At 45.6% G+C, this 25761-nt stretch overlaps 1 protein-coding gene across 3 annotated transcripts in view; it reads right to left on the reverse strand.

Moving 5' to 3' along the window:
• Positions 1-25761, reverse strand: part of PGAP1 (post-GPI attachment to proteins inositol deacylase 1) — a 1346394-nt gene that overhangs the window by 467068 nt on the left and 853565 nt on the right. For all 3 annotated transcript variants that reach the window (XM_063934105.1, XM_063934104.1, XM_063934106.1), the window contains one exon: positions 1193-1270. In XM_063934105.1, the coding sequence (XP_063790175.1) occupies positions 1193-1270 (78 nt within the window). The remainder of the gene's footprint in view (positions 1-1192; positions 1271-25761) is intronic.

Consider the following 25761-nt stretch of genomic DNA (forward strand, 5'->3'; position numbering starts at 1 on the left):
TATTTTGCTCCATGTTACCACCTTTAGCCACCTCCCTTAGTCTCCTATACCTCCTCCTCTCTTTCATCCATCTCCCTGCTTCTTTTCCCCTCCTCTACTGTTACCCCACTTCACTTCAACTCTCCCATCACCATGGTCCTACTACTTAACCACTCAACTCTACTCCCTCCTTCCTCCAGTCATCTCATCTCAATCTGGCTCTTCCTGCAGTTTCCCTTCCTAGCTCAGTCACCTGCACTATCATTACTCTCTCATCATCTCTGACCTCCATTCTCTCTCTTTCCTGTCCTGAAAAAGACACTACTTTACACAATGACTCCTTACGTCTGCTTCTGACTCTGTTGCTCCAGTGACCACTATTCACATTTACAGATTAACACCGCAACCCTAGAAATCCAAATCCACCAGATATCTGCAATCATTTTCACATACCTTTGCACGGAAGTGGAGGAATTCTTGCTGTAAAGTGGACTTCCTACATTTCAAATGTATGATGTTCTCCTCCTATAGTGCTGCCCCTTGATATTTCTAAACAGTCAAACTTCAAGAACCTCATCTCCTCCCAGTCATCAGCCCCCAGCATGTCTTTGCCACCGTCAACTCCCACCTCTGCCCGGGATCCGGTCTGAAGATCGACAGTATCTAGGTTGACAATGTTTAGGTCGACCACTATAGGTCGACAGTCACTAGGTCGACATGGATGGAAGGTTGATAGGGTTTCTAGGTCGACAGGTCTAAAGGTCGACATGAGGATTTTTTGTGTGTGTGTGGTACCCAGTAAACTCCTGCCACCTACACCCCAATGTGAGAACTGTGGATCACTATGAACCCTGATGAAGACATTGGCATTTTGAATGTGTCTCAATAAATCTGCAGCAACGGTGTGATGCTTTCATGTTAAAGAGGAAACACATTTTTATGTAATGCTTTCAGTATGCTTCCAGATGGATTGCAATGAAGAATGATGTCTCTTTTGGTGACAAAGGGTATAACTAATAGAGTGGATGCTGAGTGTACATATTCTGCCGTGTAATAATACCTCCCATACAATACAATTATCCATATTATTCCAGCCTGACACCATACACAATATTTATCTTTTGAGTAATAGAAAGTAGATCTTCAGTGCATGCTAAAGTGAACTAAGAAACACATCAAGCATCTTAAAGCCACACTATTGAATATCACTTACCTTACTGTTATTGGTTGTAGGCAGATAGAGCACAAAATGTGAAAAATTTGAGAATTCTTCCATATTTAAGGTGACAATCTAAAAAAATAAAATAATAACATATAATAATAATAATAATAATAATATTATATCTACATATATATCTATCTAGCTCTAATTCAATATATCTCTATCGATCTACTGTATCTACCTAAACAGTACAGTGCAAAAGTTTTAGGCAAGTGTGGAAAAATGATGCAAAGTATGTAAGAATGCTTTAAAAAAAATAGGATTTTAATACCTACCGGTAAATCCTTTTTTCCTAGTCTGTAGAGGATGCTGGGGACTCCAAAAGGACCATGGGGTATAGACGGGATAAGCCGGAGCTTGGGCACAATAAAAAGATTTTGACTGGGTGTGAACTGGCTCCTCCCTCTATGCCCCTCCTCCAGACCTCAGTTATAGGAACTGTGCCCAGGAGAGACGGACATTTAGAGGAAATTATTTTTGTTTAAACAAAGGGCGAGAAACATACCAGCCCACACCACAAACATACCGTACAAATGGAGTAGTATGAAACCAGATAACCGTATGAATTAACAACAGCAACAAGCTGAATAAACTAATACACAACCCATGTGTAAACAAATACAACCAGTAATAATACAACTGCAAGTAACAGTCTGCACTGGGAAAATAATTTACCGGTAGGTATTAAAATCCTATTTTCTCTTACGTCCTAGAGGATGCTGGGGACTCCAAAAGGACCATGGGGTCTATACCAAAGCTCCAGACCGGGCGGGGCAGTGCGGACGACTCTGCAGCACCGATTGAGCAAACATGAGGTCCTCATCAGCCAGGGTATCAAACTTGTAAAACATAGCAAATGTGTTTGAACCCGACCACGTAGCAGCTCGGCAAAGCTGAAGTGCCGAGACCCCTCGGGCAGCCGGCCAAGAAGAGCCCACCTTCCTAGTAGAATGGGCCTTTACCGACTTCGGCAATGGTAGCCCAGCCGAAGAATGAGCCTGCTGAATCGTATTACAAATCCAGCGAGCAATAGTTTGTTTAGAAGCAGGATTTCCAATCTTGTTGGAAGCATACAGGACAAACAAAGCTTCTGTTTTCCTGGTAAGAGCCGTTCTGGCGACATAAATTTTCAAAACTCTTACAACATCAAGAGACTTTGGAACCGCCACAGCATCCGTAGCCACAGGCACCACAATAGGTTGGTTAATGTGAAACGAAGAAACCACCTTCGGCAGAAATTGTTGACGAGTCCTCAATTCCGCTCTATCCGAATGGAAAATCAAATAAGGGCTCTTGTGAGACAAGGCCGCCAACTCTGACACTCGCCTGGCCGACGCCAGAGCCAAAAGCTTGACCACTTTCCAAGTGAGAAACTTTAACTCAACCTTACGCAAAGGTTCAAACCAGTGAGACATAAGGAACTGCAAGACCACTTCAAGATCCCACGGCGCCACCGGCGGCACAAATGGAGGGTGGATATGCAACACTCCCTTTACAAAAGTCTGAACCTCGGGAAGGACGGCCAATTCTTTCTGAAAGAAAATAGATAAAGCCGAAATCTGCAATTTTATGGAACCTAATTTCAGGCCTGCATCTACGCCTGCCTGCAAATAATGGAGGAAACGACCCAAGTGAAACTCCTCTGCAGGAGCTGCTTTGGTCTCACACCATGAAACATATTTCCTCAAAATACGGTGATAATGTTTTGCCATAACCTCCTTCCTAGCTTGAAGGAGAGTGGGGACGACCTCCCCGGGAATGCCCTTCCGAGCTAAGATTTGGCGCTCAACTTCCACGCCGTCAAACGCAGCCGCGATAAGTCCGGAAACACGCAGGGCCCCTGCAACAACAGGTCCTCTTGTAGAGGAAGCGGCCAGGGATCTTCCACTAGTACGTCTTGAAGATCCGGATACCAGGCCCTCTGTGGCCAATCTGGAACGTCGAGTATCGCCTGAACACCTGTTCGTCGAACGATCCTCAGCACCTTCGGAATGAGAGGTAGCGGAGGGAACACATACACCAACTGAAACAACCATGGAGTCACCAGGGCGTCCACTGCACTGGCCTGGGGGTCCCTTGACCTGGAACAATACCTCGGAAGCTTCTTGTTGAGGCGAGACGCCATCATGTCTATCAGAGGAATTCCCCAATGCTTTGTCACTTCTGCAAATACCTCTTGATGAAGAGCCCACTCTCCCGGATGAAGATCGTGTCTGCTGAGGAAGTCTGCTTCCCAGTTGTCTACTCCCGGGAGGAAGACTGCTGACAGAGCGCTCACGTGCTGTTCCGCCCAGCGTAGGATTCTTGTGGCCTCCTCCATAGCCACGCTGCTCCTTGTTCCGCTTTGGCGGTTTACGTACGCCACTGCTGTTATGTTGTCCGACTGGATTAGGACAGGGAGACCCTGAAGAAAGTTCTTTGTTTGCAGTAGGCCATTGTAAATGGCTCTCAACTCGAGAACATTTATGTGGAGAAAAGATTCCTGGCTTGACCACTTTCCCTGAAAATTTCTTCCTTGCCTGACTGCGACCCAGCCTCGGAGACTTGCATCTGTTGTCAGCAGGACCCAGTCCTGGATTCCGAATCGGCGTCCCTCTAGAAGGTGAGAGCCTTGCAGCCACCACAGGAGAGAAATCCTGGCTCTGGAAGATAGTTATTTTCCGGTGCATGTGCAGGTGAGACCCGGGCCATTTTTTCAGCAGATCCCACTGAAACACCCGGGCATGAAACCTGCCAAACGGAATAGCTTCGTAAGCCGCAACCATCTTCCCTAGTACCCGAGTGCATTGATGAATCGACACATATGTCGGTCTCAGGAGCTCCCTGACCATGGTCTGGATTTCCAGAGCTTTGACCTCCGGAAGAAACACTCTCTGTATCTCCGTGTCCAGGACCATGCCCAGGAAGGGCAACCGAGTGGTCGGGATCAACTGAGACTTTGGCAAATTTAGTATCCAACCGTGATGTCGCAGAACCGACAGGGAGAGATCCACATTCCTTAACAACTGCTCCTTGGACCTCACCTTTATCAGGAGATCGTCCAAGTACGGGATCATTGTGACCCATTGCTTGCGCAGGAGGACCATCATCTCTGCCATTACCTTGGTGAAAACCCTCGGGGCCGTGGAAAGCCCCAACGGCAACGCCTGAAATTGTTAATGACAATCCTGCACTGCAAACCTCAGGAAGGCTTGATGAGTAGGGAATATTGGGGTGTGTAAGTAGGCATCCTTTATGTTGACTGATGCCATAAAATCCCTTCCCCTTCGAGGCTGGAGATCACCGCTCGAAGAGACTCCATCTTGAACTTGAAAGTCTTCCAGTATGGATTGAGGGATTTTAGGTTCAGAATCGGTCTGACCGAACCGTCTGGCTTCGGCACCACAAAGAGGCTCGAATAGAACCCTTTCCCCTGATCTGACAGGGAAACCGGCACCACGACCCTCTGTTGACACAACTTTTGTATCGCATCCCTTACCACCTCTCTTTCGGGAAGAGAAGTTGGCAAGGCTGACACGAAAAACCGGTTGGGGGGCATCTCCTGAAACTCCAGTCTGTACCCTTGGGACACTATGTCTAAGGATCCAGAGCCGAACAAACCCAGACCTGACTGAAGAATTGGAGACGGCCCCCCACCGGTAGGGACTCCCCCAGGTCTGAGCAATGCACCAGTATTGACGAAAATGGACTTCAAAGTCGTCTCCAGCTTGCGATCCGCCGGATCCTTGAGGGCAGCCGTGTCAGGAGACGGAAGTGCTACCTTTTTGGACAATCGGGATAGAGCCTTGTCCACATTTGGAGACGACTCCCATGTTTCCCTGTCGTCAGAGGGAAAAGGATATGCCATCAAAATTCGCTTGGGAATCTGCCACCTTTTTTCAGGTGTCTCCCAAGCCTTTTCACAAAGTGCATTCATTTCATGAGAGGAGGGAGGAAACTTTACCTCAGGTCTTTTCCCCTTAAATAAACAAACTCTTGTGTCAAGAACGGCAGGTTCCTCAGATATATGTAAAACATCTTTAATGGCTATAATCATGTACTGAATACTCTTGACAATCCGTGGATGCAAAGAAGCCTCATTCAAATCGACATCGGAGTCAGAGTCTGTGCCGGTACCTGTATCTGCCATCTGGTTAAAAGCACGCTTCTGTGACCCTGAGACTGTTTGTACCTGAGACAAGGCGTCCTCCACCGACTGTCTCCATGTTTGTGTCTGAGAATCAGATTTATCCAGTCTCTTTGACAATAAAGCCACATTCGCATTCAGTGTACTCAGCAAAGTCATCCAATCAGCAGTCGGCTGTGCCGGCAGCAAAAAGGGGGGTTTAACCAAGGTTAAATCAGGCGCAAAGATGGCTGTTGTGCTAATTTTGAGCAGCTGCCACACAAGCAGGACTAGTCAATCCTGCAAATATAGAAACAACAAATAGCAAACAAAGTAGCAGCGCTAAATTCAAAAAAATTATATGTGAAATCAACACAACGATATACATCACTTGGAACAAATGGAGATGAATGGACTGAAAAGGAAAGGTACCAAATTATTTAATAGCATGAATGGTTAAAAGTGCACAACTTTGCCGAAGCAATAATAAAATTGATAATAAAATCAACATACAGATCACCAGGGGGCTATTGGATGTATGTCCGTTCCTTAATTGATGTGGACGTCAGATGATTGGATCAGAATAAACATTAGAACTGGTGGCACAGTCCTGTTGGTGATAGTTACCACAATAATTACCGCTGGAGGAAAGGAATCCTCTAAGTGGCGTCCCTTTGAATGGATGGGATCTTTGGGGTCCTTAGTCCTCACCAGATTGCGGAATCCTCACTGCTGAGTTGGTAATTGCGGTGTCACCAATGTGTTGGAATGGATCATCTTATCATCTGGTAGTAGTAGTCCACTAAAGGTCCGGGTGTAGCTCATACAGCTTCCCAATAGCAGGGTGATCTGAAATACTGACGCGTTTCGCTGCAGGACCTGCAGCTTTTTCAGAGGTGATCTATTCAGTCTGAAGGTTACCATATTTATACCCTAAAATGGCTGCTAATTGGTCCAAACCTGTTCAGTCCACTCATCCCCAATTAGTTGTTCCAATTCACAAAACATGAGCATTTTAAATTCATGATGTATTAAAATCGGAACACCTTCGTTATACATAATTAGTTACATATTTTTATATCTATATGACAAGATTTATATGATTTTTTGCATATATATATCACATCCAGGTTATTATAACAGTAATTCAATTCCGGGTCAAATCACAGTGTTGCCTAGCAACTGTATTAAACATGTTATCATCGTTAGCGATCTTGAGCTTTATAATGTATAACTTATCTAAATATTGTTTTACCTTAGTTAATCGCAATCCTTATTTTTTATTTCTTATTTTTATTCTTTATTGTGACAGTATTTGTAGTATCATTATGTCTGGGTGGATCATTTTATAGAGCTGCACAAAAGACGTCATTTCCGGTTGTACGGAGGGCTCATAAAACACTAATAGCTGAAGTAGTAATCTACAGTTGGACCCCCAGATTCTGCAGCCCCCACAACTTCCTCCGGGGAGGAACACCCAGGCTCAGACATGTTGACACCTCGTGCCGACACACCCACACTCACACAGTCCACAAACCCGGGGACAAACCCACAGAGAAGCCCTTAGGGAGAAACACAGAGAGAGTAAGCCAGCTCACATCTCAGCGCCCATACACTAACACAAACCTGTAATATGATCAGCGCTGTTAACATAAAATGAAAAAGCACCACATTTATGTGCCCCCCCCTCCCCCCATTTTTCCTCCCTGTACTTGCGGGAGCGTGGAGGTCCGGGCCAGCGTCTCTGCAGCACTGAAGAGATACTAGAAAATGTAGCTGGTGAGCAATGTGCGGCTAAGCCCCGCCCCCTTCACGGCGCGCTGTAGCCTGCTAAAATTTTAATATGCAAACTGGCGGGGGTACCCTATACCGTGATTGGACACCGTATAGCCCTTTTTTGCCAGCCAAAAACCTCAGTAACTGCTGCCCAGGGCGCCTCCCCCCCAGCGCCCTGCACGTGCCGTTGGTGAAGTGTGTGGGAGCATGAAGCGCAGCGCTACTGCTGCGCTATACCTCCGTTACTGAAGTCTTCAGCCGTCACTGAAGTCTTCGGTTCTTCTAATACTCACCCGGCTTCTTTCTTCTGGCTTCTGTGAGGGGGTGACGGCGCGGCTCCGGGAACAAGCAGCTAGGCGAACCAAGTGATCGAACCCTCTGGAGCTAATGGTGTCCAGTAGCCAAAGAAGCAGAGCCCTTAACTAAGAAGAAGTAGGTCTGACTTCTCTCCCCTCAGTTCCACGATGCAGGGAGCCTGTAGCCAGCAGGTCTCCCTGAAAATGAAAAACCTAACAAAAGTCCTTCTAGAGAAACTCTGTAAAGCTCCCCTAGTGTGTGTCCAGTCACTCCTGGGCACAAAGTCTGGAGGAGAGGCATAGAGGAAGGAGCCAGTTCACACCCAGTCAAAGTCTTTTTAGTGTGCCCAAGCTCCTGCGGATCCCGTCTAAACCCCATGGGCTTTTTGGAGTCTCCAGCATCCTCTAGGACGTAAGAGAAAAATAGAAGTGTTAATTAGTTTATTTTTGATCAATTACAAAATGCAAATAGAATGCATATTCAAATTAATATTTGATGTGATGAATATCAAATCAATATTTGGTGTGATCACCCTTTGCTTTCTAAACAGCATCCATACTTGGGGTGTAGTATGTTATGCCGGAGCTTAGGATCCCAACCGCCGGCATACAGGCAGCAGGGTGAGCACAAAAGAGCCCCTTGCGGGCTTGCTGCATTCACCACGCTGCAGACACGTTGGCGCGCTATGCCCCCCCAAGAGGAATAATAATTGTTGGTATGGCGGCTGTCGGGATTCCGGCGTCGGTATGGTGAGCGCTGGGATCCCGACAGCCGCCATATCAAATGCCTCCCCATTCTTCTACAGTAGGTACACTTGTAGCATCAATTCTTCTACAGTAGATACACTTGTACACAGTTTTTGAAGGAACTCAGCAGGGAGGTTGCTCCTGGGGAGTGTATTAATGGTCTGAAATTTCCTCCATTTGTACACAATCTGTCTGTTAACTGGTAAAGTGCAAACCTTTTCCAGCCTAATGAGGATCAAGTACTCTTCTGTGGTCCTCAGAAATCTCCTTTGTTTGTGGTATGATACACTTCCACATACATGAATTGTGAACATCAGACTTTATGGGTAATTCAGATCTGATTGCTGCTGTGCGTTTTCACACAGCGAGCGATCAGGTCCTAACTGCACATGCACTACAAAGCGCACACGCGTCAGGCAACAACAACGAGCATTACCGGTCAACGAGGGGATGGTGCGGAAAAAATAGGATTTTAATTACCTACCAGTAAATCCATTTCTCGTAGTCCATAGAGGATGTTGGGGTCCACATTAGTACCATGGGGTATAGGTGGGTCAAATAGGAGCCACTGTCACTTTAAGAGTTTGAGAGTGTGGGCTGGCTCCTCCATCTATGCCCCTCCCACCAGACTCTACGGACTACGAGAAAAAAATATTTACTGGTAGGTAATTAAAATCTTATTTCCTTTAACGTCCTAGAGGATGCTGGGGTCCACCACATTAGTACCATGGGGATGTACAAAAGCTCCCAGAATGGGAGGGAGAGCGCGGAGGCTCCTGCAGAAATGATTGACCAAACTTCAGGTCCTCAGAGGCCAAAGTATCGAACTTGTAGAACTTTGCAAACGTGTTTGACCCAGACCAAGTAGCCACTCGGTAAAGCTGTAAAGCCAAGACACCCCGGGTAGTCGCCCAGGAGAACCCACCTTACGAGTAGAGTGGGCCTTAACAGATCTTGGACACGGCAATTCTGCCGTAGAATACACATGCTGGATAGTGAACCTGATCCAACGACAGATCGTCTGCTTAGAAGCAGGGTACCCAAGTTTCTTGGGATCATACAGGACAAACAAAGATTCCAATATTCAGTGATGAGCAGTCCTCTTCACATATATTTTCAGAGCTCTTACAACATCCAAGGACTTTGATGAAAATAAGGAGTCAGTAGCAACTGGCACCACAATAGGTTGGTTGATATGAAATGCCGACACAATCTAATGAAGGAACTGCTGACGTATCCGGAGCTCAGCTCTATCTTCATGGAAGATCAAGTAGGGGCTCTTACAAGACAAAGCACCCAACTCCGACACACGTCTAGCAGAAGCTAAGGCCAAAAAAGTGACAGCCTTCCACGTAAGAAATGTGACCTCAACCTCCTGTAGAGGCTCGAACCAGTCCGATTGGAGGAACTGCAACACCACATTAAGGTCCCAAGGCGCCCTAGGCGATACAAAAGGAGGTTGGATGTGCAGAACTCCCTTCAAAAAGGTCTGAACTTCAGGGAGGGCAGCCAATTGTTTTTGGAAGAAAATGGATAGGGCCGAAATCTGGACCTTCACAGATCCCAACTTCAGGCCCATATCCACACCGGCTTGTAAGAAGAGGAGAAACCGTCCCTGTCTGCTGAGGAAGTCCGCTTTCAAGTTGTCTACTCCCGGGATAAAGATTGCTGTCAGCGCCAACGCGTTTCTCTGCCCAGAGGATGATTCTTGTTACCTCTGACATTGCAGCTCTGCTCTTCGTTCCTCCCTGTCGGTTTATGTAAGCCACTGTTGTCACATTGTCCGACTGCACTTGAATGGCTCGATTTCGCAGAAGATGGGCCACTTGGAGAAGATCATTGCAGACAGCTCTTGGTTCCAAAATGTTTATCGGCAGGCCGGCTTCCAGACTTGACCAACTTCCTTGGAAGGTTTCCCCTTGAGTGATTGCGCCCCAGCCCCGGAGACTTGCATCCATGGTTAGAAGGATCCAGTCCTGAATCCCGAACCTGCGGCCCTCCAGAAGGTGATGTAATTGCAGCCACCAGAGGATGAAATTGTGGCCTGTGTTGAGAGACGTATTCTCTGGTGTATGTGTAGATGGGATCCCGACCACTTGTCCAGGTGATCCAGTTGGAAGGACCGAGCATAAAACCTCCCATACTGCAAAGCCTCGTACGAGGCCACAATCTTTCCCAGAAGGTAAATGCACTGATGAACCGACACCCGGGTTGACTTGAGGACATCCCGGACCATCGCTTGAATCGCCAACGCTTTTTCCTCTGGAAAAAACACCCCCTGCACTTCCGTGTTGAGGAACATTCCCAGAAAGGACAACTTCCTGGTTGGTTCCAAATGTGATTTTGGAAGATTCAGGATCCAACCATGTTCCCTGAGAAGCTGGGTCATGAGAGCTATGGACCGTAACAACTTCTCCTTGGACAATGCATTTATCAACAGATCATCCAGATACAGAATTATATCCACCCCCTGTCTGCAGAGGAGAATCATAATTTCCGCCAACACCTTGGTGAATACCATCGGTGCTATGGAGAGGCCGAATGGTATGGCCTGGAACTTAAAATAACAGTCCAACAGTGAGAATCGAAGATAAGCTTGATGTGGCAGCCAAATCTGAATGTGGAGGTACACATCTTTGATATCCAGGGATACCAGGAATTCCCCCTCCTCCAGACCTGATTATCACTGCCGTTGGAGACTCCATTTTGAACTTGAACTCCCTCAGAAAGGGGTTTAGGGATCTTAAGTTCAGAATGGGCCTGACCGAACCATCCAGTTTCGGTACCATGAAAAGGTTCGAATAGTAACCTTTGTTTTGCATATGAGGTAGTACTGGCACAATGACCTGTGCCTCCACCAACTTCTGGACAGCTTCTTGCAGGATAGTCTTGTCTGCAAGAAGAGCTGGCAAGCCTGATTTGAAGAACCGGAGGGAAATTTTTAAATTCCAGCCTGTTCCCCTGGGATACAATATATTGCACCCAGGGGTCCAGGCCGGATGACATCCAGGCATGATTGAAATGCCTGAGTCTCGCTCCCACCAGCCTCACCTCCGGGGCGTGCAGTCAACTGTCATGTGGAGGACTTTGGTGTACCTGAAGTAGGTTTTTGTTCCTGGGAACCTGCAGCTGCAGGTTTCTTGGACTTGAGCTGACCTCCCCGAAAGAAGGTGTTGGGAGGCTTGGCAGGCCGAAAGGGCTGTGATGTAGTTGAAGAAAAGGTTTCTTCATAGCAGGTGTAGCTGAGGGAAGAAAAGGTGACTTACCAGCCGTAGCCGTGGAGATCCACACATTTAATGCTTCCCCAAAGAGAGCCTGACCTGTGTAGGGTAGGGTCTCCACAACTCTCCTGGATTCCGCGTCGGCAGACCACTGGTGCAACCACAGTCCTCGACGAGCTGACACAGACATGGAAGAAATCCCCGCAGCTATGGAACCCAGGTCTTTCATGAAATCTACCAGAAATTCTGCCGAATCCTGAATGTTACGTAAAAACAATTCAACATCACATTTCTCCATAGTATCCAAATCATAAAGTAAGGTGCCTGACCACTTTACTATAGCTTTGGCAACCCAAGCACTGGCAATAATGGGACACAGTATTGCCCCAGAATCCATGTACATGGATTTGAGTGTATTATCAATTTTACGATCAGCCAGCTCTTTCAAGGCGGTAGATCCTGGAACATGTAAAAACCACCTTTTTTGAGAGTCTGGATACAGACACGTCAACAGTGGGAGGGATTTCCCATTTCTTTCCGATCCTCCACAGGGAAAGGAAACACCACCTGGACCCTTTTATATATATGGATTTTTTTATCTGGGTTTTCCCAAGCCTTTTCAAAAATAGCATTTAACGCAGGGAAGGTTATTGAGGTTTTCTTTCTTATTTTCAGTGAAGTAAGCCTCCTCAACCTGCTTGGGTGTTGTATCAGCAATATTCAACACATCTCTAACCGCCTCTATCATCAACTGCACCACTTTAGCAAGAAATGCTGCCCCCCGCAACACATCCCTGTCACCATCTGCAGTATCAGAATCGGTATCATCCTGCATTATCTGCGCAAGAGCACGTTTAAATGAATATACTGTGGGGATCCCTCAGGAACCAGAACTGGGCCAGACTGCCATAGAGTTCTGTGAAGCCTGAGTTGCAGATTCATTTTGTGCAATCCTATTTGAAATCTTAGAAATCATAGATTTGATAGAGGATAATCACTCAGGCTCCCCTGCTATTATCTGTGCTAAACCAGTGCAATCCTGATTACATGGAATGGGATCATCCTGAGAGGACATATCCTCTGCAACATATGACGCAGAGTCCCTGGACATTGCTTAATGGAGACCACAGACACTCCACACACACACACACACACACACACACACACACACACACACACACACACACACACACACACACACACACACACACACAGGGTAGGACAGAGTTTCACCCCCAAGAATGGCAAGAGAGACACAGAGAATGGAGCCAGCCCACACACAGCACTTTTAATGTAAAGGGAGACCCATACTAGCACTGGCTGTGCACCTTAATAGGTTACACAGTCTTAATGCAGCCCCCACTTCTACAACCTCCTGGTACCATGAGATATAGCTGGAGTTGCTGTGGAGGGACTTGCTCTTCCTGGACAGCGCTGTGCAGGCAGTAAAATGGCGCTGAACGCTGCTGGGTCCGCTCTGAGAAGCCCCGGCCCCAAAATGGTGCAGTCTCTTCACAAGGATTATACTGGCCTGAGGTAAAATGCTGGGTGAGATCCACGGACCCCGACAGACTTGCTGACCTGTGCAGGGTTCAGGCGCAGGCTCAGGGCGCCCCTCACGTTGCCGCACTAAGTACCGCTGAGCCTCCGCAGCACAATTAGTACTGTGCTCCTACCCTGTTGCCGCCATCTTCACCCCCCCCCCCCCCCCCCCCCCCGCTTGCTAGAGGGGTCGGTGACTCGCTCGCCACTGACCTTCAGCTCTATAAGGGGGTGGCAACATGCTGCTGGGGTGAGCGATCCCCTGTGGCGGGGAACGATCTATACCCTCAGGAGCTCAGTGTCCTGTCAGCGGAGATAGTGGCTCAGAACCCGCAGGGTGGACACTACTCCCCCTCTTAGTCCCACGAAGCAGGGAGGCTGTTGCCAGCAGCCTCCCTGTAAAATAATAAACTAAAAAAAAAAAATTTACTAAATAAGCTCTGTAGAGCTCCCCTAGCTGTGACCGCCTCCTCTGGGCACATTTTCTAAACTGAGTCTGGTAGGAGGGGCGTAGAGGGAGGAGCCAGCCCACACTCTCAAACTCTTAAAGTGCAATGGCTCCTGGTGGACCCATCTATACCACATGGCACTAATGTGGAACCCAGCATCCTCTAGTACGTAAGAGGAAAGAAGACATTTATATCAGTGTGCTTCTCTGTAGCTAATCCTTATAAAATTTGGTCCACAGACCACTGTTCGTTATTTGGGTTTCAGTACACACTCCATTTTATTTGGGCTGCCGCTCAGTTCAACATGAGGAAATCAGGTATATGCCCCGAAAATCTGTAGAAAAAAGAAGTAAGGGAACCTATGGTATAGTCATTTCATTATTTCAGGAAGGGGTACTGAGGTATTTCACCCATGTAAAACTGTGTACCAGATAGTAGCTTGTAACCAAAGCACATAAATTTACTGCCTTGTATTCCTCAGTTAGTACTGGAATCTAATCTGCTGAGAACGTCTGTCCAGGTTAGTGTCTCCCTTGTCTGTTACCTACTACATACCTCCCAACATTCTTCTGTAGTAGAGAGGGGCAAACGCGCGGAAAAAGGGGCCGTGACCTATGAAAAGGGGACATGGCTTCGTGGGAGGACCCACAATCGCGAGCCGTGCCCCCATTTTCATCACTGAGCGGGCATGCCCAGCGCTCCGTGAGCTGCTGGCATGCCCCCTCTCCTCCTGTCTCCCCGAACAGAAACTGTGCGCATGCACACAGCGTCTCTTCACCGCTGCTCTGCAGCAAGTGCAGGAACCTCCCAACTCCCCCCACCATGGGACACTGCGGACCGTGTTTGGACGATCGGACTGTCCAGCGAAAATCGGAACAGTTGAGAGGTATGCTACTGTAGCAGAAATGGACAGGTGCTGTAGTTCCATAAACACAAAACTTCCCAATAACAAGCTACTGTATACAGGTTGAGTATCCCATATCCAAATATTCCGAAATACGGAATATTCCGAAATACGGACATTTTTGAGTGAGAGTGAGATAGTGAAACCTTTGTTTTTTGATGGCTCAATGTACGCAAACTTTGTTTAATACACACAGTTATTAAAAATATTGTATTAAATGACCTTCAGGCTGTGTGTATAAGGTGTATATGAAACATAAATGAATTGTGTAAATGTACACACACTTTGTTTAATGCACAAAGTTATAAAAAATATTGGCTAAAATTACCTTCAGGCTGTGTGTATAAGGTGTATATGTAACATAAATGCATTCTGTGCTTAGATTTAGGTCCCTTCACCATGATATCTCATTATGGTATGCAATTATTCCAAAATATGGAAAAATCCCATATCCAAAATACCTCTGGTCCCAAGCATTTTGGATAAGGGAGACTCAACCTGTAATACCCCTTTCACACCGCACAAATTACCCGGTTTCGACTCGGCATATTGCCGGGTCGATACGGATTGGCGTGCGATGTGAAAGGGGAATTGCCGAAATTGCAGAACACCTGACCCAGCAATTCAACCCGGGTATAAAGCCGTGTAATACCTGGGTTGAATACCGGGTCAGTGGCTGCGTAAACGGGCTCCCGGGTCGATGCGACCCAGGACCCATTTACTAGATAGGGAGAGGCGGTGCGGAGATGATCTCATCTCACAGCGCCGCCTCCACATCCGGCTCCCTCCGCTGCTATGGCAACCCGCCCGGCTTATTGACGGGTCGGGGAAGCCAGCCGCAGCTGCCAATGCCGGATCCCACCCGGGTAGGACCCGCTTCCTATTCCCGGGTGGGATTCGGCATTGGCAGTGTGAAAGGGGTATTACTCAGAAACACTTTCCAGGCCATCAGTTTCACAAGCTGTGCAGTGTAACACACAGGCCAGCGTTGGCCTGTCTGTAATACCCCTTACACACCGCAAACCCGGTTCCGTCCGTATTTTGAACCTGGGTCGGACACGGGTCAGACCCTTTCACACTACACTTTCAACCCGGGATATTGCAGGGTTGGCTCCTTTTAACTCAACCCGGGTCAGTATTTAAAACACCATGTATGTCATTTTAAATTTACTTTTTTTGGGCTCAGAAAGATGAGGTGTCAGAAGGGGACAAAAGAAGAGGGTGGGTACAGCTCACAGCATTGTAGGAATCATGGCTGACAGAGCTATGTTTTTATACACAATTACATCTTTAACTGTTCTAATTTTCACAGGACAGTCCCATTTTTTTGGGACTGTCCTGCTGTTCCATCCATGGGCCGCAGTGTCCCGCATTGGGGGAGGGGAGGGGGGGCGAACCAGTTGAGAGGCTCCTGTCACTGCTGCTCTGCTTAGCAGAGCAGCGGTGAATAGACACTGTGCGCATGCGCTCATCATCTATTCACAGGTGACAGAGGGGGCATGCCAGCAGCTAAGAGATTGCTGGGCATGCCCCCTCAGTGACTGTACAAGGGGGCGTGGCCCGCGATCACAGCCCTGTCACTAGACAACACCCCTTTCATATAGGTCACACCCCCTTTTTTGGGCAGATATGCGCGTGGCACACCCCTTTGTACTTTTAATAAGTTTGGATGAATGGAGTAAGCTGCCTAGCAATCTCTGCCTCACCCCTAATTATTAACAGCTCTAATTCTTAATGCTCTCTGTTCTTTCCTGTGTAGCAAGGGCAGGCTGCTGACATCATCAAGGCACACAAAGAACAGCCAATCAGCACTTTTACATGAATGCAGGGTTGAATAACCCAGGTTGGACACTTTAGAGTGCACATTGACCCGGGTCCAACCAGTGTATAACACTGCTTTTATACCAGGTTGAAATGCAGGGTTACTCGACCTGGGATATTCAAAAGTGGTGCTTTTAGCCTGCACCTCGACCTGGGTCGAGCTGGCTCAACTCGGCAATATCCCGGGATATATTTGCGGTGCGAAAGGGGTATTACACTGCAGAGCACAGCTTGTGAAACTGATGGCCTACATTTCTGCTACAGTATGTAACAGACAAGGGAGACACTAACCTGGACAGACTTTCTCAGCAGTTTAGATTCCAGTACTACCTGAGGAAATCAAGACAGTAAATTGATGTGCTTTGGTTAAAAGCTACTCTCTGTTAAGCCGTTTTATGTGGGTGATAAAAAATTAGTTCCCCTTTCTGAAATTACTACAACATAGGTGCTTGTTCCCTTCCTATATTATATATATATATATATATATATATATATATATATAGGCAAAGCAGTCGGCACTCGCAAAATCAACTGTAACAACCAGCCTCCGTGCTGCATTCAAAGTGTCCATACAGTATTCCAGAAAAGAACGGCACTGGAGGCAATGAACTCAAAGAACATGCAGTGTATTTTAAGCGACAGCTGTTTCAGGGCAGAACGCCCTTTCCTCAAGCAATGACACCAAATGCTGGATATATATAGAGAGAGAGAGAGAGAGAGATCTCTAAAGAAGATAGAATAATGGGGGGCGCCAATAGTGCATTAAAAGATGACAATTTATTGAGACATCATAAAACACAGGTCTAAAAATGTAAGTGCACCAAAGATGGCGGTATAATCACCGCTGATACATTTGTTTTAAAATCAAAGATACAAGATGGATTCACCACTGCATGTTGCCTTGTTCAGCGTCAATCCATAAGCCACACCCCGGGGCGTGGCTTATGAATGGACGCTGAACAAGGCAATTTTGAGATTACTACTTAAGGTAGGAATGTTTCTGTACCATTGAGGGCGGTTTTGATAAATAAAAGTGAAACATAGAACTATGGACTAGTACGTTTGGTTTTTAGTACTCATTGAGTGCCACCATGTGACTGTGGGACTTTGCATATTGTATCTGGAGGGCACCGGGTCGTTTGGACACTGGGAAGCGAGGAGTGCCAGGGAAATCGAATATGCTGCATTTGGATGGTGAATACCATTCCAGTATTTGAGGCACCTGCTCCATTTGAAAAAGGTACCACTAAGTCAGTGATAGCGGGTGAGCACAAGCACTTTAACAAATATTTGCAATTTTTTTGCACAATATGGAAACAGTCAGTGAAGATACACCTGGCTTCCAGCATACTGCTTTGATTAGAGGTGAATTACTGACCTTATCTGATGTGGATGCTGAAAGAGTATTATTCAAAGAACATTTAACATTAATGGAACAAGAACAAACTAATGAGCAGTGTTATTTTTGTTTACTTAAACTCAAAAAGAAAGAGGCAGACTTCTTTTTACATGGAGTATCCCTTACTGACTACTTCAGAGAGTGGAAAATCCCTCGGGGATTCCGCATTCATAATACCTCAACTATAGGACGCTATAGCCCGTTATTTTGTAGAAAATGGGCTACGGTATTGAATAAAGCATCTTTTGATCTCATCCTATTAGTGATAGAAGAGGCCAATAGGGAATTACAGGTGGTCAAAACAAAGATTGCAGACCTTAAAAGATCATGTATGACTACCCTGACAGCGGATACAACATGTGATTGGAATACAAAACTGTCTGTACAGATGAATAAATAGAAACAAGATCTGGTCCGGTTTAAGACAGCCAAATCTGAGAAAGTTACTAAGGACTATGAAGAAAATTGTGTGTATTCATGGGTAAATAACAGTAAAAATACACAGAGACCACAAAGACAAAACTATATAAGGAGGCAGAAATGTAACCCTATGGACACTGAGGCATCCAGTGGTGCGGTATCGTCTAACAGTGATGGTGATAACCAAAGTGGCAGTGCCGTAGGTGTTGGACAGCCCCCTTTGGGAGTACGTATGAGGGCCCAATTGAGGTTAAAAAAAGGAAGAGGACGAGGAGAGGGAAACAATGCGAGAGGATCCAGAGAGCCGACTACAAAGAGGAAATAACAATCCATAATTTATCTTCAAGAACTTTTTCAGTGTGTGAACTAGCAGTATTAAATAAATGACTTTCCTTCGTGCCAACCAACACATATGATGCTTTTATAACTATGGTGGACATTAACAGACTGTCACTGCAATTCCGTTCACAAGAACACTTTGGCAATAAGGTTGAAAATGTCCAAGTATTAGATCCTTGTCCCATCAGAGTTAAAAGCACTTTTGATCCACCATCTAATAACACCAATATTAACTATTTCACTAATGTATTATCTTTAAAAGCAAAATCTATTTGTGGTAAGAGTGATCATTCTAAACATAATTTATCTAAGGTGGAATCTGAAGCCTTAAGATATTTAGCTGGGTATTCAGATATCATAAATTGCCCAGCAGACAAGGGGCGTGCCTTAGTTGTGCAAGATTTAGATGATTACAAAAATGAAGCATTTAGTAAATTATGTGATACAAATGTGTATATTAAGCTAGCGGGTGATCCTAGCAATGAGTATAAAAATAAGTTGTCTCACTTATTAGACTCAGCAGATAATGATAACATCATTACAAAACATACGGCCACATCATTACTTAAGAAATTTCCCAAAACACATTTTTTTTTTTTTTTTATACCATCCCTAAACTACATAAGAACAGTCAATCCCCTGCCTGGAAGACCAATTGTCTCCGCTCGAGATTCACTGTTCTATGAGGTCTCGAAGTATTTAGATCACTTCTTGCAGCCTGGGGTTCAGGAGCAAGCAAATTAATAAAATGATACTAACACTTTTTGTATCTAAATAGAGATCTTTGGGTACTTTACCTGATAATAGCTGGTTATGTACAGCTGATGTAAACAGTTTATATACGAACAATGCAGTAGACACTACTATTGGATTATGTTTTATATAAAGGTCCTATGCTGTCTTTTTCCTATAGTTATTGTTCTTAATCCTTAGTAGTAATTACTTTTTTTTTGATAACCAGTATTTCTTGCAAATTCTCGGTTGTGCCATGGGCAGTTGTGTGGCACCGGCATTTGCCAATGCCTTCATGTTTCAAAATGAAAAAAATAATAATAAATAAAAAAAATAAAAAAAATAATATATATATATATATATATTATTTTTGACAATACCAATTACAGTACATTTATACATTTCTATACCAGATTTATCGACAATGTATTTGTCATATGGAAAGGGTCTAAAGAATAATTTGTGGAAATTATGTATAAGGTGAATCACAGTGATCCAAATATTAAATTCACCTATGATATACAACCTACATATCAATTCACTTTTTGGATGTAACTGTTTCTTTAAGAAATAATATGGTGGTGACATCACTTTATACAAAACCCACAAATTGCAATACTCTCCTTCATGCCTCTAGTTTCCATCCCACTCCAATGATTAATGGTTTGCCGTTCTCTCAATTCCTCTGCATACATAGAATATGCAGTGATGTGGAAGATGAGATACAACACTTATAAAATATGTAGTGATGTGCACCGGAAATTTTTCGGGTTTTGTGTTTTGGTTTTGGGTTCGGTTCCGCGGCCGTGTTTTGGGTTCGGACGCGTTTTGGCAAAACCTCACCGAAATTTTTTTGTCGGATTTGGGTGTGTTTTGAATTCGGGTGTTTTTTTCAAAAAACCCTAAAAAACAGCTTCAATCATAGAATTTGGGGGTCATTTTGATCCCATAGTATTATTAACCTCAATAACCATAATTTCCACTCATTTTCAGTCTATTCTGAACACCTCACACCTCACAATATTATTTTTAGTCCTAAAATTTGCACCGAGGTCGCTGGATGGCTAAGCTAAGCGACACAAGTGGCCGACACAAACACCTGGCCCATCTAGGAGTGGCACTGCAGTGTCAGGCAGGATGGCACTTCAAAAAAAATAGTCCCCAAACAGCACATGATGCAAAGAAAAAAAGAGGCGCACCAAGGTCACTGTGTGACTAAGCTAAGCGACACAAGTGGCCGACACAAACACCTGGCCCATCTAGGAGTGGCACTGCAGTGTCAGACAGGATGGCACTTCAAAAAAATTGTCCCCAAACAGCACATGATGGAAAGAAAAATTAAAGAAAAAAGAGGTGCAAGATGGAATTGTCCTTGGGCCCTCCCACCCACCCTTATGTTGTATAAACAGGACATAGGGAGATTAACACGTGAACAACATTATAAGAAATTTACATGCGTTTATCTGTGAAGGCATAGTTGCTGGAGTACGTATTTGTGTATTTTTGTGTGTCTTTTGAGTTAATCAGTACTGTGCCCTTCTATTTATTTATTTGATATATTGTACATATTGGTTTTTTAGGCACTTGAGCTGCACACCAGCTGAGTGGATAGGTGTTGTCTGGACATCTCCCAAAAGTGATTTGTCTATGTAAGCCTCTTTTTTGTTAATTGGATTCACGCTGGTGGTCACTGTGGCATTATTTTATCCACTGGGCTTAAGGTATACCTGATGAGTGCACTGTGAGTGCGCCTTGTGTAATTTAGTATTGTGTTAATGCGCAACAATGGGGCCTGGGAGGCATTAAGTGTGGTCTTATGTTCTATCTCTTTTCTAGATCTCTACCGATGTTATCATGTGTACATCTGTACAAGTTATTTGAACTCTCACCGAATCTGCCTATCTTGAAAAAGACCCAGCTATGGGGTCGAAACGTCGATTAAGGGCGAGTTGGTGCAACTGATTATCCAACTATTAAACTATGAAAATTTTATGCGATTTAACTTTTTGTGTGTGTTATTTAATTGTGAGTGCCCCTTCCACTTGTGTGGAACCTCCGTTTTGTATTTGTGGCTGACTTTGTCTGTTTCACTGGGTGCACCCAAAATATGTGTCTATGCATTTTTTGATGTGAGTGCGGATCTCCAATGATATATATATATATATATATATATATATATATATTATTTTTTGACAATACCAATTACAGTACATTTATAAATTTCTATACCAGATTTATCGACAATGTATTTGTCATATGGAAAGGGTCTAAAGAATAATTTGTGGAAATTATGTATAAGGTGAATCACAGTGATCCAAATATTAAATTCACCTATGATATACAACCTACATATCAATTCACTTTTTGGATGTAACTGTTTCTTTAAGAAATAATATGGTGGTGACATCACTTTATACAAAACCCACAAATTGCAATACTCTCCTTCATGCCTCTAGTTTCCATCCCACTCCAATGATTAATGGTTTGCCGTTCTCTCAATTCCTCTGCATACATAGAATATGCAGTGATGTGGAAGATGAGATACAACACTATTCTGAACACCTCACACCTCACAATATTATTTTTAGTCCTAAAATTTGCACCGAGGTCGCTGGATGGCTAAGCTAAGCGACACAAGTGGCCGACACAAACACCTGGCCCATCTAGGAGTGGCACTGCAGTGTCAGGCAGGATGGCACTTCAAAAAAAATAGTCCCCAAACAGCACATGATGCAAAGAAAAAAAGAGGCGCACCAAGGTCACTGTGTGACTAAGCTAAGCGACACAAGTGGCCGACACAAACACCTGGCCCATCTAGGAGTGGCACTGCAGTGTCAGACAGGATGGCACTTCAAAAAAATTGTCCCCAAACAGCACATGATGCAAAGAAAAAATGAGGCGCAATGATGTAGCTGTGTGACTAAGATAAGCGACCCAAGTGGCCGACACAAACACCAGGCCCATCTAGGAGTGGCACTGCAGTGTCAGACAGGATGGCACTTCAAAAAAATTGTCCCCAAACAGCACATGATGCAAAGAAAAAAAGAGGCGCAATGAGGTAGCTGTGTGACTAAGATAAGCGACCCAAGTGGCCGACACAAACACCTGGCCCATCTAGGAGTGGCACTGCAGTGTCAGGCAGGATGGCACTTCAAAAAAAATAGTCCCCAAACAGCACATGATGCAAAGAAAAAAAGCAGCGCACCAAGGTCACTGTGTGACTAAGCTAAGCGACACAAGTGGCCGACACAAACACCTGGCCCATCTAGGAGTGGCACTGCAGTGTCAGACAGGATGGCACTTCAAAAAAATTGTCCCCAAACAGCACATGATGGAAAGAAGAATGAAAGAAAAAAGAGGTGCAAGATGGAATTGTCCTTGGGCCCTCCCACCCACCCTTATGTTGTATAAACAGGACATGCACACTTTAACGAACCCATAATTTCAGCGACAGGGTCTGCCACACGACTGTGACTGAAATGACTGGTTGGTTTGGGCCCCCACCAAAAAAGAAGCAATCAATCTCTCCTTGCACAAACTGGCTCTACGGAGGCAAGATGTCCACCTCATCATCGTCCGATTCATCACCCCTTTCACTGTGTACATCCCCCTCCTCACAGATTATTAATTCGTCCCCACTGGAATCCACCATCTCAGGTCCCCGTGTACTTTCTGGAGGCAATTGCTGCTGGTGAATGTCTCCACGGAGGAATTGATTATAATTCATTTTAATGAACATCATCTTCTCCACATTTTCTGGAAGTAACCTCGTACGCCGATTGCTGACAAGGTGAGCGGCTGCACTAAACACTCTTTCGGAGTACACACTGGAGGGAGGGCAACTTAGGTAGAATAAAGCCAGTTTCTGCAAGGGCCTCCAAATTGCCTCTTTTTCCTGCCAGTATACGTACGGACTGTCTGACGTGCCTACTTGGATGCGGTCACTCATATAATCCTCCACCATTTTTTCATTGGTGGGAGAATCATATGCAGTGACAGTAGACATGTCAGTAATCACTGGCAGGTCCCTCAGTCCGGACCAGATGTCAGCACCCGCTCCAGACAGCCCTGCATCACCGCCAGCGGGTGGGCTCGGAATTCTTAGCCTTTTCCTCGCACCCCCAGTTGCGGGAGAATGTGAAGGAGGAGCTGTTGACGGGTCACGTTCCGCTTGACTTGACAATTTTCTCACCAGCAGGTCTTTGAACACCTGCAGACTTGTGTCTGCTGGAAAGAGAGATACAACGTAGGTTTTAAATATAGGATCGAGCACGGTGGCCAAAATGTAGTGCTCTGATTTCAACAGATTGACCACCCGTGAATCCTGGTTAAGCGAATTAAGGGCTCCATCCACAAGTCCTACATGCCTAGCGGAATCGCTCTGTTTTAGCTCCTCCTTCAATGTCTCCAGCTTCTTCTGCAAAAGCCTGATGAGGGGAATGACCTGACTCAGGCTGGCAGTGTCTGAACTGACTTCACGTGTGACAAGTTCAAAGGGTTGCAGAACCTTGCACAACGTTGAAATCATTCTCCACTGCGCTTGAGACAGGTGCATTCCACCTCCTTTGCCTATATCGTGGCCAGATGTATAGGCTTGAATGGCCTTTTGCTGCTCCTCCATCCTCTGAAGCATATAGAGGGTTGAATTCCACCTCGTTACCACCTCTTGCTTCAGATGATGGCAGGGCAGGTTCAGGTATTTTTGGTGGTGCTCCAGTCTTCTGTACGCGGTGGCTGAACGCCGAAAGTGGCCCGCAATTCTTCGGGCCACCGACAGCATCTCTTGCACGCCCCTGTCGTTTTTTAAATAATTCTGCACAACCAAATTCAAGGTATGTGCAAAACATGGGACGTGCTGGAATTTGCCCAGATGTAATGCACGCACAATATTGCTGGCGTTGTCCGATGTCACAAATCCCCAGGAGAGTCCAATTGGGGTAAGCCATTCTGCGATGATCTTCCTCAGTTGCCGTAAGAGGTTTTTAGCTGTGTGCGTATTCTGGAAAGCAGTGATACAAAGCGTAGCCTGCCTAGGAACGAGTTGGCGTTTGCGAGATGCTGCTACTGGTGCCGCCGCTGCTGTTCTTGCAGCGGGAGGCAATAAATCTACCCAGTGGGCTGTCACAGCCATATAGTCCTGAGTCTGCCCTGCTCCACTTGTCCACATGTCCGTGGTTAAGTGGACATTGGGTACAACTGCATTTTTTAGGACACTGGTGAGTCTTTTTCTGAGGTCTGTGTACATTTTCGGTATCGCCTGCCTAGAGAAATGGAATCAAGTCTATAGTTGGCTCTGAATTAACGATGGATACCGGAACCACGTTTCTCACCGCCCAGGCTGCCAAGGCCTCAGTTATCCGCTTTGCAGCAGGATGACTGCTGTGATATTTAATCTTCCTCGCAAAGGACTGTTGTACAGTCAATTGCTTACTGGAAGTAGTACAAGTGGTCTTCCGACTTCCCCTCTGGGATGACGATCGACTCCCAGCAGCAACAACAGCAGCGCCAGCAGCAGTAGGCGTTACACTCAAGGATGCATCGGACGAATCCCAAGCAGGAGAGGACTCGTCAGACTTGCCAGTGACATGGCCTGCTGGACTATTGGCTTTCCTGGGTAAGGAGGAAATTGACACTGAGGGAGTTGGTGGTGTGGTTTGCAGGAGCTTGGTTACAAGAGGAAGGGATTTACTGGTCAGTGGACTGCTTCCGCTGTCGCCCAAAGTTTTTGAACTTGTCACTGACTTATGATGAATGCGCTGCAGGTGACGTATAAGGGAGGATGTTCCGAGGTGGTTAACGTCCTTATCCCTACTTATTACAGCTTGACAAAGGCAACACACGGCTTGACACCTGTTGTCCGCATTTGTGTTGAAATAATTCCACACCGAAGAGCTGATTTTTTTTGTATTTTGACAAGGCATGTCAAAGGCCATAATCCTCCCACGGACAACAGGCGTCTCCCCGGGTGCCTGACTTAAACAAACCACCTCACCATCAGAATCCTCCTTGTCAATTTCCTCCCCAGCGCCAGCAACACCCATATCCTCATCCTGGTGTACTTCAACACTGACATCTTCAATTTGACTATCAGGAACTGGACTGCGGGTGCTCCTTCCAGCACTTGCAGGGGGCGTGCAAATGGTGGAAGGCGCAAGCTCTTCCCGTCCAGTGTTGGGAAGGTCAGGCATCGCAACCGACACAATTGGACTCTCCTTGGGGATTTGTGATTTCGAAGAACGCACAGTTCTTTGCTGTGCTTTTGCCAGCTTAAGTCTTTTCTTTTTTCTAGCGAGAGGATGAGTGCTTCCATCCTCATGTGAAGCTGAACCACTAGCCATGAACATAGGCCAGGGCCTCAGCCGTTCCTTGCCACTCCGTGTCGTAAATGGCATATTGGCAAGTTTACGCTTCTCCTCAGACGCTTTTAATTTTGATTTTTGGGTCATTTGACTGATCTTTTGTGTTTTGGATTTTACATGCTCTGTACTATGACATTGGGCATCGGCCTTGGCAGACGACGTTGATGGCATTTCATCGTCTCGGCCATGACTAGTGGCAGCAGCTTCAGCACGAGGTGGAAGTGGATCTTGATCTTTTCCCTATTTTTTTAACCTCCACATTTTTGTTCTCCATATTTTAATGCGCACAACTAAAAGGCACCACAGGTATACAATGTAGATGGATGGATAGTATACTTATGGACGACGAGTGACGACACAGAGGTAGGTACAGCAGTGGCATACCGTACTGCTATATACAGTATAATGGACCTGGTGGACACTGTCAGCAGACTGCTAAACTAGTACTAC

Source organism: Pseudophryne corroboree, chromosome 7 (assembly GCF_028390025.1).
Source record: "Pseudophryne corroboree isolate aPseCor3 chromosome 7, aPseCor3.hap2, whole genome shotgun sequence".
Classification (NCBI taxonomy): domain Eukaryota; kingdom Metazoa; phylum Chordata; class Amphibia; order Anura; family Myobatrachidae; genus Pseudophryne; species Pseudophryne corroboree.